At 41.6% G+C, this 12,428-nt stretch overlaps 1 protein-coding gene across 3 annotated transcripts in view; it reads left to right on the forward strand.

Moving 5' to 3' along the window:
- The window catches only part of USP24 (ubiquitin specific peptidase 24), a 61,455-nt gene extending 50,097 nt beyond the window's left edge, over positions 1-11,358 (forward strand). For 2 of the 3 annotated variants that reach the window (XM_074545734.1, XM_074545736.1), the window contains 14 exons: positions 12-125; positions 867-963; positions 1,175-1,291; positions 1,912-2,004; positions 2,304-2,409; positions 3,248-3,369; positions 3,840-3,953; positions 4,198-4,263; positions 4,530-4,596; positions 6,577-6,655; positions 7,244-7,319; positions 8,051-8,137; positions 8,631-8,741; positions 8,902-11,358. In XM_074545734.1, the coding sequence (XP_074401835.1) occupies positions 12-125; positions 867-963; positions 1,175-1,291; positions 1,912-2,004; positions 2,304-2,409; positions 3,248-3,369; positions 3,840-3,953; positions 4,198-4,263; positions 4,530-4,596; positions 6,577-6,655; positions 7,244-7,319; positions 8,051-8,137; positions 8,631-8,741; positions 8,902-8,964 (1,312 nt within the window). In that variant the 3' untranslated portion in view covers positions 8,965-11,358. The remainder of the gene's footprint in view (positions 1-11; positions 126-866; positions 964-1,174; positions 1,292-1,911; positions 2,005-2,303; positions 2,410-3,247; positions 3,370-3,839; positions 3,954-4,197; positions 4,264-4,529; positions 4,597-6,576; positions 6,656-7,243; positions 7,320-8,050; positions 8,138-8,630; positions 8,742-8,901) is intronic. The other variant, XM_074545735.1, reaches the window with a different exon arrangement.
- The last annotated feature ends 1,070 nt before the right edge of the window (positions 11,359-12,428 follow it).

The following is a 12,428-nucleotide window of genomic DNA, read 5'->3' on the forward strand; positions in this document are numbered from 1 at the left end:
TTTTCTTGAAGGGCTGATACAGAAGAATGGATTGCCACCATAGATGCTCTGCTCTCCAAAAGCATTGATGCTTGTCAGTGGTTGGTGGAGTATTTTGTTGGGCCAGAGGGCCGGGAGCTTGTGAAGTAAGTCCTGGTGACTCTGTCTGAGGTGTTTTGTGTCTCATGTGTGGATAAATGTTCCTCATAACATGATCTGGCCTCTACTGATGTATTCCCTAAGCGTTGACTGTGCACATTCTTCAAACAGACACTTCAGATAATCACTTGGAGTTTTGTTTCTAGTATTTTCTCTGTGCAGCTTTCTGAGAATGTTGAAAATCAAATTAGATAGTGCAGTGTGCATGGAGGAGGATGAGATGATGAATTCAGTGAAGGGATTTGAAATGTGCTTAAGTTTGTGTGGTCAGCTCTGCAAGTGGTGAGAAAGGAGAACAGGGTGAAATGTGTTGGGGGTAAGGTAAGTTAAATACTTACCTGACAAGGATCACAGATGAACTGGAAAGATTTTCCTCTTGCCAAGCTAAGGATCAGCTAATAGGTGCTTTGAAAACAAATTATTGGAGATCTGACATGCTCAAAGAAGTGTGTCAGTGTAAAGAACATGTTATCTTTTCATTTGGATTGAAAGACAGCATCCTATGAGACCTTTCAGAGCTTTTTTTATTTAAATGAATAAATATATTAATAGGAATATTACTACAAGCAGGAGTGTGTGAATGTAAGTTAAAGCTTACCCACAGAAGTACAGTACAAAATGTATCTGGACTGTTAAAATAACAAACACTAAACACCACAGTTAATCACAGCAACTGTGTGTACATGTTGATTCCAGCTCTCTTTGCAGCTTCACCTTTTCTCTTCCAGGACTTTCCTCCTGGAATGCAGCGTGAGGGAGGTGCGAGTTGCTGTGGCCACAATCCTTGAAAAAACCCTCGACAGTGCCTTGCTTTATCAGGAGAAGGTCAGTGGGTGCCACCCCCTCTCCAGACATCCCCTGCCTTGGCTCTCCCTGGTGGCTCTTGCTCTGTTTGCAGGCAGAGCTCTGTGAGCTCATCCTCCCTCTTAATTCCTAGGTTAATGCTCATCTCTTACTGCCCAGGTGCTGTTTGAAACACTTTGGGTTTTTAAGCAGTAGACAGCTCTTTACATTCAAAATATTTTTCTTTTCACAGTTAAAAACTCTACATCAGTTACTGGAGGTGCTACTTGCTCTACTGGATAAAGATGTACCTGAAAACTGTAAAAACTGTGCTCAGTACTTTTTGCTATTCAATAACTTTGTACAGAAGGTAAGAAAACATTTTTTTTCTCATGGCTATTTAACTTTAAGAAGACATTAATAAAGCAGCTAGTGATCCTTATTCACAGAAGGATTTGCAGTAGAGTGAAACTCAAAACTTTTATTAGGAGTAATTGGGTTTATTTTGTTTTGTTTTTTAAATAAATGGCTTTGAATAATGGAGTAGGCTAAAATCACAAAAGTATACCAGTGGAAGATGTCATTTCCAGCATATGAATTTTGGTTGTCTGTTTTGAAGGGTTGTATAGAGTTGTTCTTTAAAAAAAAAAATATATATGTATATATATTAAAAAATCAAGTATTCAGGATTTTTATTCCATGGAGAGCAGAATAACGGACTGAATTTACTATTTCTATTTCTCTATTCTTTTTGCCTTCTTTATTTCTTGTAAGATATTTATTGTGCATCTGCTGATTCTGCTCTGGTTTGTGTAATATGCTGTGTACAATGAGACTCTTTAGGACTTTATCTTATTGATCTGTGTTGGGATATTTTGGGGATTTCAGAGTGTGAAATGCAGGTTTTAGCCTGTGCATTTTACTTTTGTTCTCTTGAGCACTAATTCTTCACCTGCACAGGAAGGTAATATGTGGGTTCTGTCTTCACAGCAGGGAATAAGGGCTAGCAGTCTTCTCCTCAGGCACTCTGCCCTGAGGCACATGGTCAACTTTCTCCTTGGCCCCAACCGGCAGAGCAATCAGGTACAGGCCATCCCCACGTTTTTTATGATGCTTAAATTATGAATAAATACTTTTCGTATGATAGAATAGACAAATCCTTCAATTATTCTGCAAACCTCGTGCCAAGTGTGAGCCCACCTCTGTGTAGTTAGCCTGGAAATAACTGTTTTGGCAGAAGTGAGCATGATGTTTTTGATAATAATAAAATTTTTACCCACTCCAAAGTATTAGAAAATGGTAGTGGACTGTAAGAACATTATTTTGGCTTAACAAAGTGGATTAAATAAACCAAAGGTAATTAAATGTGTCTTTGACTCAAGCAGAACCGCAGGTGGAGTTCAGCACAGGCCCGTGAGTTTGGATATCTTCACAACACTGTAGCACTGCTTGTCTTGCACTCTGATGTCTCCTCACAAAGAAATGTTGGTAAGAATTGTGGTTTTGTCTTTTGGTGCCTTGGCATTGATTTGGAGTAACTTAATATTAGTGAGGAAAATACAGTGATTTTGAATTTAAGGCAGAAATGGTTAATACAAGTTTGATTACTTCTGATTTTGCTGTAAATGTATTAAGTGTTAAACAGTATTTTGAGGGGATGGAAATCTTGATGCTAACAGTTTTGTACCTTCTTCCGTTCCCGTGTGCCTAACAGGTATTTCCTCATGTGAGTGAATTGAGCTCTGTTGTTGGCTGAACAGACTCACAGGCTTTTGTTTAGACTTGTGCTGTCTTTTGCTAATCTAAAGGGGAGTATTTAGACTAAGCTACTGAATAACAAACAACTAAACACTCTCTTACTTACCTGTTATGAGAAGCAGAAACATCCAAATAAAGATAATAAAGGAATAAGTTAAAATTTTCTGTTTCCTGAAGGAGGAATTTGATGTTGTCTTTTAAAAGAATAACTTAATTTCTGTCTGAGGTTGAAAGCAGTCAAAAATCAGAAGGTAACAGGAGAATTATAAATATTCTGGATATGATGAATGTGCAAGAGGGATTGGGAGTAAAACTAAAGCTCAAACTACTGATAGTCTGTGGACATTTTGCTTTGACCTTCCTGCAGTTCTTTTGTCTGCTGTCACTAAAATAAGTAACACTTCAGGGTGCAAGAGATTTGTTACTTGGAGTGGTAGCACACGAGCTATAAACTAGTTGAGATGAGTGTCATGAGGGATTTCATGGTGCCAAATGAGCAGCAGTGTCTTCAAGGTGTGTTAGAACAAACTAATCTATGAGTGGATTGTTTTTGTATTTGCTGTTATAGCTCCTGGTCTCTTTAAGCAGCGTCCACCTCTCAGCATCACCGCTTCAGGGCCACTTCTGGCACTCCATGAAGAAGTGGAAGCCTTGCTATTCCTGTCTGAGGGAAAACCCTACTTAATGGAGGTATCTGCTCTAAATTCTGCCCTGCTTGAACCTAAAAACTTACATGATGTATTCCTTTGACAAATCCTTTCATGCAAAACACTGAATATCCAACACCAGTGGCTGTTTTAGGCCTAAACAAGAAAGCACCTTTAGTTTCTTGTCCTCTTCATATTCTAGTGTATCCCTAAGCTTTGGGGCCTGGTTTTATGCACAGACTGGTTTTATGCACATTTTGCAAGGGCCTTTGCAGCTTTTTACCATATCAAATTCAGGTTCTACCTTGAGTTGGTCTGACTCAATGGATGATGCTCAACCCTTGGCGGTGAGAATCAGGAACTGAAGGAGTGATTTGAGGGCAAGGGTTCAGCCTCCTGGGCCATGCAGGCACTGGGGAAAAGAGCTGCATCCTTCCTGGGGAGGGCAAACACCATGTTCCAGCCTTGTTTTCTGGGAGGCAGCTGTGTGTGAAGGGAGTGCTGTGCCCACAGGTGATGCACGCGCTGCGGGAGCTGACGGGGTCGCTGTCGGTGCTCATGGAGATGGTGGTGTACTGCTGCTTCTGCAACGAGCACTTCTCCTTCACTGTGCTGCACTTCATCAAGGTACACACAAAGCCAGCACAAATCTGTCCCATGGGTGTTTCTCCCAGCCTTTGGTCATCCTGTGTCTTGTGCCATCACCACAGACCAATCCACTTTGCTGGATTTGGAGGGGGTGTTGGGGTTTAGGTTTTCTTAGGCCTTTATTGTTTAAATTTATAAGTTTTCAAAAATCTGTAAAGCTGTCTTGAAATTCTTTGCTTAACCAGCTTATTTTGCTATCTAAGTAACTTTTTCTTACATGCAGACTCAACTGGAAACTGCTCCTCCTCATGAGCTGAAAAACATATTCCAGTTACTCCATGAGATCCTGGTAGGTGAAGGGTAGAACTTGTACAGGACAGATTTTTGTATTGATGTGTAATGAAAAAAGTTGGGACTGCATTGGTTATTTCAACATCCACACATATTTTAATCCTTCAGTCTGAAGTTTTATTACTTCCTAAATTTCTGTCTTGAAAATCCAGTGACACATGAAACTTGAGTCCTACTTGTTTTGCATGTGGGGGTGGGTAAAACATTCCATAGATACAGAATCACACACAACTTACCTAAGTTGATATTTTTCTTTCCTAACAGGTTATTGAAGACCCATTGCAAGTAGAGCGCATCAAATTTGCCTTTGAAACTGAAAATGGATTAATAGGCAAGTAAGCCAGTGGGTGAACACTCCTGTCTCCTACTGACCCTCATGGTGGTAGAGGTTCACTCCATCTCCTGGCTCCTAATCCTCCTAAACTGTTGTACTTCTCAGGGGAAAAAACTTGACATATTTTATTTAGCCCCAATTTAATCACTCCAAAAATGCTCAAAGAAAATCCAGAATAACTATTGGAATGTTACAGTGAAGCAAACTAGAAAGGAATTGAACAGGAAAGAGAGCTAACTTAATAAAATAAGGGGCAGATCAGATCAGGTGTGTAATGGGGAGGATTGATTACCATATTTGATTACCTCTATTTGATTACCATAATAGAGGAACTGTTTGAATCCTGTAACCTTAACATTAATTTTTATTTCCTGCATATCTAAAGAAGCTGCCAGTCTTTTGTTTTGTCAGCATCCTGATTACCATAAAGAGAACCTGGTTCACCCAGCAGGATGCTTGCCCTGCTGACTGCAGCAGAGCCCCACATTGGGACAGGTGGCTCCCACCTGTTGCCGCTCATACAAAGTGTTTTCTCTCCATTAGATACAAAACTTTACTGAAGTGAGGTTACTGAAGCATTCAAAGAGAAAAAACTCAGAAGCAATAAGATATATAAAGAAATAACTTATTTCATGTGCATCAGGAGAAGCAGCTTTGGTGTGTAAATGAACTGTGGGGTTACACAGACAGCCCCTCTGATGGGTTAGTGCAGCTGGAGCAGCTCTTTCATGGCTGTTTGGGTGAGGAGCTGCTTCAGATTGTGGCTTTCACCTTCAGTTATTTTGGATTCTGATTTAGGGAGAAAGAGTATTTAGCTTTGTTCTTCATTTCTCTCATCAGTGCTCCCCTGTTTAGTAGTTTTCTTGTGTGGTTGATGGCAGAGAAGGAAATATGCAGCAGTGTAAGAGAATAGCTAAGTGATTATTTTAATTTCTGGATAAATTGGTCCCAGTTGGACCAATTCTGTGCTGTAACTTGAGCAATACATGACCTTTTTTCCTCTGCAGAGGAGAAGTGCAAGTGTTCAATTGGATTTTCATGTTGAAGGCTTTGAGAACTGCCCTGAGGTTTGGGAGTGAAACTTTTAGTTTTACCTTGAAGTTTCCTCACAACAGCATTGAACAGGATCCCTCACACTGACTGGTTTTAATCCAGGAAAGGGAAATCAGCACATAATAGGTTTTGGTGCTCCTTAATAGGATGTTTGTGCATAATTTGTAGTACAGCACTGCTGTAATTTTTATCATCTGCTCTGCTTCAACAGTATTAAAACTGGCAATTTGCAATTCCCAAACAATTTTTGCCAGCTTTGGAGGTTTCACTACAGTGTTCTTTGCTGACTGCTATGGACAGAGCAACTTTTGAGTTGCAAATCTGATTGGGGCAGCTCTGTGGAAATCTTTGTGCTTCTCGTCAGTCAGAGAATTTTGTTCAAGAGGTGGGAATTCACGGTAGAGAAAACTTGCTGGTAAGAATGGCCTGGGGTTTTGCCTGAGTCTCCCATGGAACAGTTTCATGGCTGTTGAATTCTGCTATGCTTGTTTATGTGGAGAAGCTTTAAACATTCCTCTGGCTTTGCAAACTTTGATCCAGGTGGAAGCTGGTGATCTGGTTCATTTATGGGGGTTTCAGACAAATATTTTTTTTTCCTTCAGACAAATGTAACCATAGTGATTATCTAACAGAGAATGGATTATAGGGGAAGAATAACTGCATTAGGGCTGTTTAAAATTCAGGTACTGCATTTGAAAGATCAAAGTGAAAATGCAGCAGTTCTATTTTTAATCCAGTAGAGTTGTGGAAGATTCAAGACTACCAGCACTTAGAGCAGTGTGTTTAACACAAATACTTATGCTCACATCTGTAGAAACAAAATCTATTGCCTAACTTAAAATTTTAGCTTCATCTTTGCCCCCAGACTGGCTGGTGGATGGAAATCTGGGTTGTGGTTTCTAATCCATGTGTTTCTCCCCACAGCCTTGATGCACCACAGCAACCACGTGGACAGCAGCCGTTGCTACCAGTGTGTCAAGTTCCTGGTTACCCTGGCTCAGAAGTGAGTAGTGAAGGTCTCAGGCTTTAACCTCATCCCTGCCTTAGCTCCCTCTGTGACTGTTGTCAAACCTACTACTCCTGGTTTTGATCAGTTTTTTAGCCTTTGTTACTGTGCAAGGTCTTGGTAGTACAAGTGCCAGTGTGAAGTGAAATCTTTACTGGTTGGTCCCTGAAGGGATATCTCAGGTAACAAATGGTAATTGGTGTTTATAAAGAAAAAGGCCATTCTGCACAGCAGGAGTTTGACATTAACACCAGATAAACATAGGGAAGCTATTCCAGGTTTTTGAAATGTTATGAGTCCTAAATTCTCTTTGTTTAGAACTTGGCATATGTCCCAATAAAGCATAATTCTGAAATACATGAACCTGTGGGGTAGACTGATTTGAGTATATTTTACTGAAATTATTGCTTTTGCTAATTCAGTTATCAACAGGGCTGTACAGTTTAAGTCAGTTTGCAGTGATAACAGTGCACACAGAGGGCAGCAGTGCAAAGAGAGAAAAGTCTTTGTATTTTTTTTGTAATTTTTTTAGTGTTGTCCAGAATGCCCTGTTTCTGACTAATGAATATAATTTCAATTCCCAAGGTGCCCTACTGCAAAAGATTACTTCAAGGAGAATTCACACCACTGGAGTTGGGCTGTGCAGTGGCTACAGAAAAAGGTAATTTGGCTGTAACAGGGAAATTGTCACTCATTTACAACAATGATCATGGATGCATAGTCTCCATCCTCTGCATGGCTCTCTGAGATGGCTCTAAAGACAAAATACCTCATTTTTTACAAGGACTACTTGGATGCAGCTAATCTGATGCCATGCCAAAATTTCAGTAGCCCCCCACATATTTCAGGCATAAATGCATTTACAGTGAATAAAACCAAGTGTGAATGGCTGCAGTGATTATTCTTTGCTATGTGGGAAGCTTTCAGTGCCACTGTATTCGTGTTGGGAGGCTTCAGCTTTTTCAAAAAAGCAGTTTTCCATTGCCTGTATGTTGATGCAGGAGAATGTTTAAATGATTGGATTCCTTACAGAATCATCACAGCTTTGCACAAAGCACAGCTGCCGACTGATAGAGCTTTTCCTCCCACACGTGTAGTGTTTGTTCTTCCCTCAAAACTCAACATAGTTTGGCCAACATATCTTTCATAAGTACCCAAGGACACTTTGGAAACTTGGAGCTCAGCAGAAGTTGGGTGCTGGTTTGCAGCTGAGGGACAGCAACCTTTGTGTGGCTGCATTTAAAGTGTCTGTGCCCCAGATCTCCAGCTCACTGCTAGAGGATTCAGGAAGCTTTTTCCAGTCTTAGTTCACCCACTATCACATGTGGTTGAGGCTTTACACAAGTAAAAATCAAATGACAAATTTTATGGCTTTCTTGGCTTTTTGTGCAGATGTCTGAACATTACTGGGCTCCTCAGAGTAACGTGTCCAATGAAACATCCACTGCAAAAACCTTCCAGCGCACTATTTCAGCACAGGTATGTGTCATCCTGGCAGAGGATGTCAAACTTGCTCACTTCTTTTCTTGGAAGCATCTTTGGGTTTGGCAGCTTTAGTCACCATCCCTGGAAATGTTCAGAAAATATGTGGATACAGCACTTAAGGCCATGGTTTATTGATGAGCACGGTGGTGGTGCTGGTTTGGCAGTTGGACTTGATGATCTTAAGATCTTTTCCAGCCTTAATGATTCTGTGATATTTCAGTGCACTTCAGACTGGTTTTCCTTTAGAAGCTCAGCCCCTGTGGTTGTTCCTGGAGAAAATTAACCCCTGACTGATATTAGTGAATACTCACTAATGAGCTCATTAGTGGTAACTCAGCTGTTTCACCACTTGGCTGTGGTGACTTGGCTGTCTCACTACAGCAGCTATTATTGTTTTAAAACAATAATAATAAAACAATAAAAATGTTAAAAAATGTGAAATGATCACCATGCCTCCTGACACTCTCTTGGACTGTTTGCAACTCAGGACACTCTGGCCTATGCCACAGCCCTGCTGAATGAGAAGGATCAGTCTGGAAGCAGCAATGGGTCAGAAAGCAGCCCTGCCAATGAGAATGGAGAGAGGCACCTGCAGCAGGTAAAATGAGGGCAGATTTACCCCCTTACATCCTGGTGTGTGCCTCTGTGGGGCAGCTGCTCCCTTGGGGTCAGGTCAGAGCCATCACTGACCATACTGTGAACAGCTGTGCATTTACAAAAGTGACTGTGACCTTCTCTCCCTGTCCCCTGTTTGAAAGGGCTCAGAGTCTCCTATGATGATTGGGGAGCCTAAAAGTGACCTTGATGACGTTGACCCTTAGAGGAGACCCCTGTGAACACAAGAACCAGCTCAAACATTCAATGCCTGGTCCCTGCTGGAACTGGAGTCGTGTTGCTGATGCCATTGGGAGTCTGGGGGAGCAGTGGCTTCACAGGACCAGAGGAGATGCTGGAGGAGGTTGTTTCCCTGCAAGATAAAAGCATTTTTTTAGCCACAAAGGCTTCAGATCAACAAATGCTCTAGAAAACTGCATCCTCACCTGCAGTAGCTTGTGACAGTCCAAAAAACACCGAAACCAAGTTTGTCAAGAAGATTTTATCAGATACACAAACGCTAGTGGTTGAATTTTTATGTGAACATTAAATGAGTGAATGTAAAACTGTTGCTTTTCTGTGATGCTGCAAAAAAAAAATTCTTTTGGTTTTTATACAGGAAAAAAAAAAGAAACAGACTGCCCTTATGTATGGAGGGCAAATTTTTAATCTTTCTGATAATATTGAATAGGAATATTCAAATTTCTGTAAAGATGTGTGATGACTTACATTTCATTGTAAAATATTAGTTAAAGAATGGGTTTACATAAGGACTTCTGTATTTAATATGTCTCCCTGCTAATTTGTAAAGCTCTTGATGAGAAAGATCAGCAGGATTGCTCTGTAAGAAGAGCAATTCCTTATGGAATGAGTTGGTAAAGGAGCTCTGGAATGAGTCATCTTTCCCTTCCAAAAACCCTTCAGACAGCTGGGAAGGGCAGTAAAAGAAAAGCTTTGTTCTCTAGGTATGCAAGCATTTATTATTCAAGGATGCTGGTGAATTAAAAAGGAAAAAAAAAGAAAAAGTTAATGAGTAGTTTAAAAGAAAAAAAGCACTTTAAGAAGGAATGCTGTTGCAGTTTTACTCATTACATTTTTTTAACCTTTGGAGACATATTGAATAAAATGTAGTCTCAGTCATGGATCTGCAATCACTTGCTTATGCTTTGAAATAACTGAGAAAGTTGGTATTGGTTGTATATGATGAATAATTCCTTGAGTGAGCTGGGAACACTGTTGTGCAGATTTTAGAGCAATTTTAACACGGGGAAAGAAAGAATTGGCTTTGTTTGCATTTTCACTTGACCAGGCAACGTTTAAAATATCACAGCTCTTTTAATTTGCTCACAAATAACTGGAAACCAGTTGGGATGATTTGAGCACAGTTTTGTTTTCTATGTCAAGTGCAGTTCAGTGATTTCTGGCTCTGGATTCAAGCTTCTTTTGTGCCAACTAACTTCATCTTTTGTACATTTTGTGTTTGTCACATTTTCTGCACTGCTTTTTGCCTTTATTTATGGATTCTGCCTTACTTTGAAAAAATTATATAAACAAACATGCACAGAAACGGGGGACATCTTAAGGAGTGCCTGGGTACCTCCAGAATAGACAAATTTGCCAAGTTAAAGGCACAACCAGCCAAAAAGTGCCTTTTTTTTTTTTGTTTCTTTTCACAGGCTGCTGCCAAAACACGGAGCAGCAGACAGCTTTTCACTGTTGTGCACTAATATTGAAAGTAACCAGTCATTTCACTGTTGGAAGGAACCACGGCATGTGATGTCAGCTATACAGCTTTGTAACTTATTGTGGGGTAGGATGGAGTGCAGGGGGGCACCACAGTGTCTTCACAGACACAGGGCAGAGTTAGCATTTTGTAAATGTTTCTGATGATGTGCTGGGACGTTTTAAATGTGATGCGTTTTAAATTAATTTCGAACTAATCATTTCTTACAGACACCCCCCCCTTCCTTCCCTCCTTCCCCCACCCCCAAATGCTTTGGTAATGGGCCATGAATCTTCCCAAGGAGTCAGTAGACAGCTGTGATGGGAGAAGCTGGTCATGTTCCCATGGGTTGGCACCACTTGTCACTTCAGGTTCCTGTTATTTCCTATGGAAACAACATTCTCGCTAGCCGCAGGCCCAGGGAAGCCTTGGTGGGAATTGCATCAGGATGGCTCATCACCACTGTCTGCCTGAAACCAATACAAACTTTTTCACCCTTCTGCTCACGCTTGTACAAAGTCAGTGGTTATAATTTGCAATAAGATGATACTTGGTCACTTATTTTTGTTTCCAGCTGCTGTCATTTGAACCTGCTGAAGATTATTTTTTGGAAAATAGAGTTCGACAAAAAAAAAAGAAAAAAAAAACCAAACTAGTTTTTGTGTAAATTGTGATGCATTTATATGTTGTAATTTTTACTGCCAATCTTTTTGGATGAAAATGTTTTTATACAGCTTACAAAATGTTCAGTGAGGAGCAGCCACAGCCTGCCTGTGAGCGCTCGGGGAGATATTGTCCAATTAATGCATAGACGTTTGGCACTGGAAAAATAGGCAGTCTTGATGAACAGTCTTGGGATTCCTGGTCAATGGAATAAAGTTATTCCTTTCACAGAAAACTAGTGTAATCTTTAGACTGTGCGCACCCTGTTATACTCTTTTCTTGTTGATCCTCTTACCCTGAACCTCCGTGGGCCAGCCCTGCAGATGCTGAGCTCCTCAAGGGTGCCCTGAGCGCTGCTCTGGCTCCAGTCCAGAGTCAGTGGAAGCAGCTGTGTGGCCCTGGGGCTGCCCTGCTGTATTTCCTTATGCCACAGCATGTGCTGGGGCTCTGTCACATCTGCACCTCTGCAGCCTCTCCTGCCCTCAGCAGAGTGATTTACCCTGGCCACGCTCACAGGGGCGGATTAGAGCGGATTTTGTGTGTCAGATCTGAGATTTGTGGGCGAGCTGGGTGTGAATTCATCCTGCCTCCCACAGGGGTGAGGGCCAGAGGGGTGCACACACAGCTGGTGTTCCATCACTCACTTGTTTGGGAGCCAGGAGCTGCAGCCGGGGCTGCCATCCCCACTCTGCCTTTGTCCCCTGCTCCAAGGACAAGAACTCCCACTTTTCCAGCCTCTGCTCTCCCCTGTTGGTCCTGGCAGCATGGGCTGGGCATTGCCAAGTGCTGCCAGGACTGGGATCAGCACCCCTGGCATCAACCCTGCTCTCCTGACTGAGAGGCTTTTCCACCTACTCACGTACAAGGCACAAAGCAAGGGCTAATCTTTTAATATTGTTTCCTTCCACCAGGCTTATGAAGGCTTGAGCTGAGCTGGGGAGCTCTGAGCTGAGCTCTGTCTGGCTTATCAGGCGTGGAGCATGCTCTCACCTTGTGCTGGATCCTCCCCTCTGGCAGGGCAGGCAGCAGAGCTGAAATCCTGGTGTGTGTTTTGAGAGGTGACAGCCAAGGAGCCTGCTGAGAAATCACCCTCGGTGTCAGAGCTGTCCAGGAGCTCTCAGGATGACATCCCTTTTTCTTTTCTGCCTCTTTGTGCAGAATTCAGGTTCCAGCTGAATGGAATTATGGGCTGTAATTATGTCCATGTTATATAATTACATGTTTAGATTAGGGTTGGGCTTTTGCCAGCTTTAGTTAACAAGTAAGAATTAGTTTCAACCTTTCAAAGTGGTGTTTTGTGCTGGG

This window comes from Zonotrichia albicollis, chromosome 8 (assembly GCF_047830755.1).
Source record: "Zonotrichia albicollis isolate bZonAlb1 chromosome 8, bZonAlb1.hap1, whole genome shotgun sequence".
Lineage (NCBI taxonomy): Eukaryota > Metazoa > Chordata > Aves > Passeriformes > Passerellidae > Zonotrichia > Zonotrichia albicollis.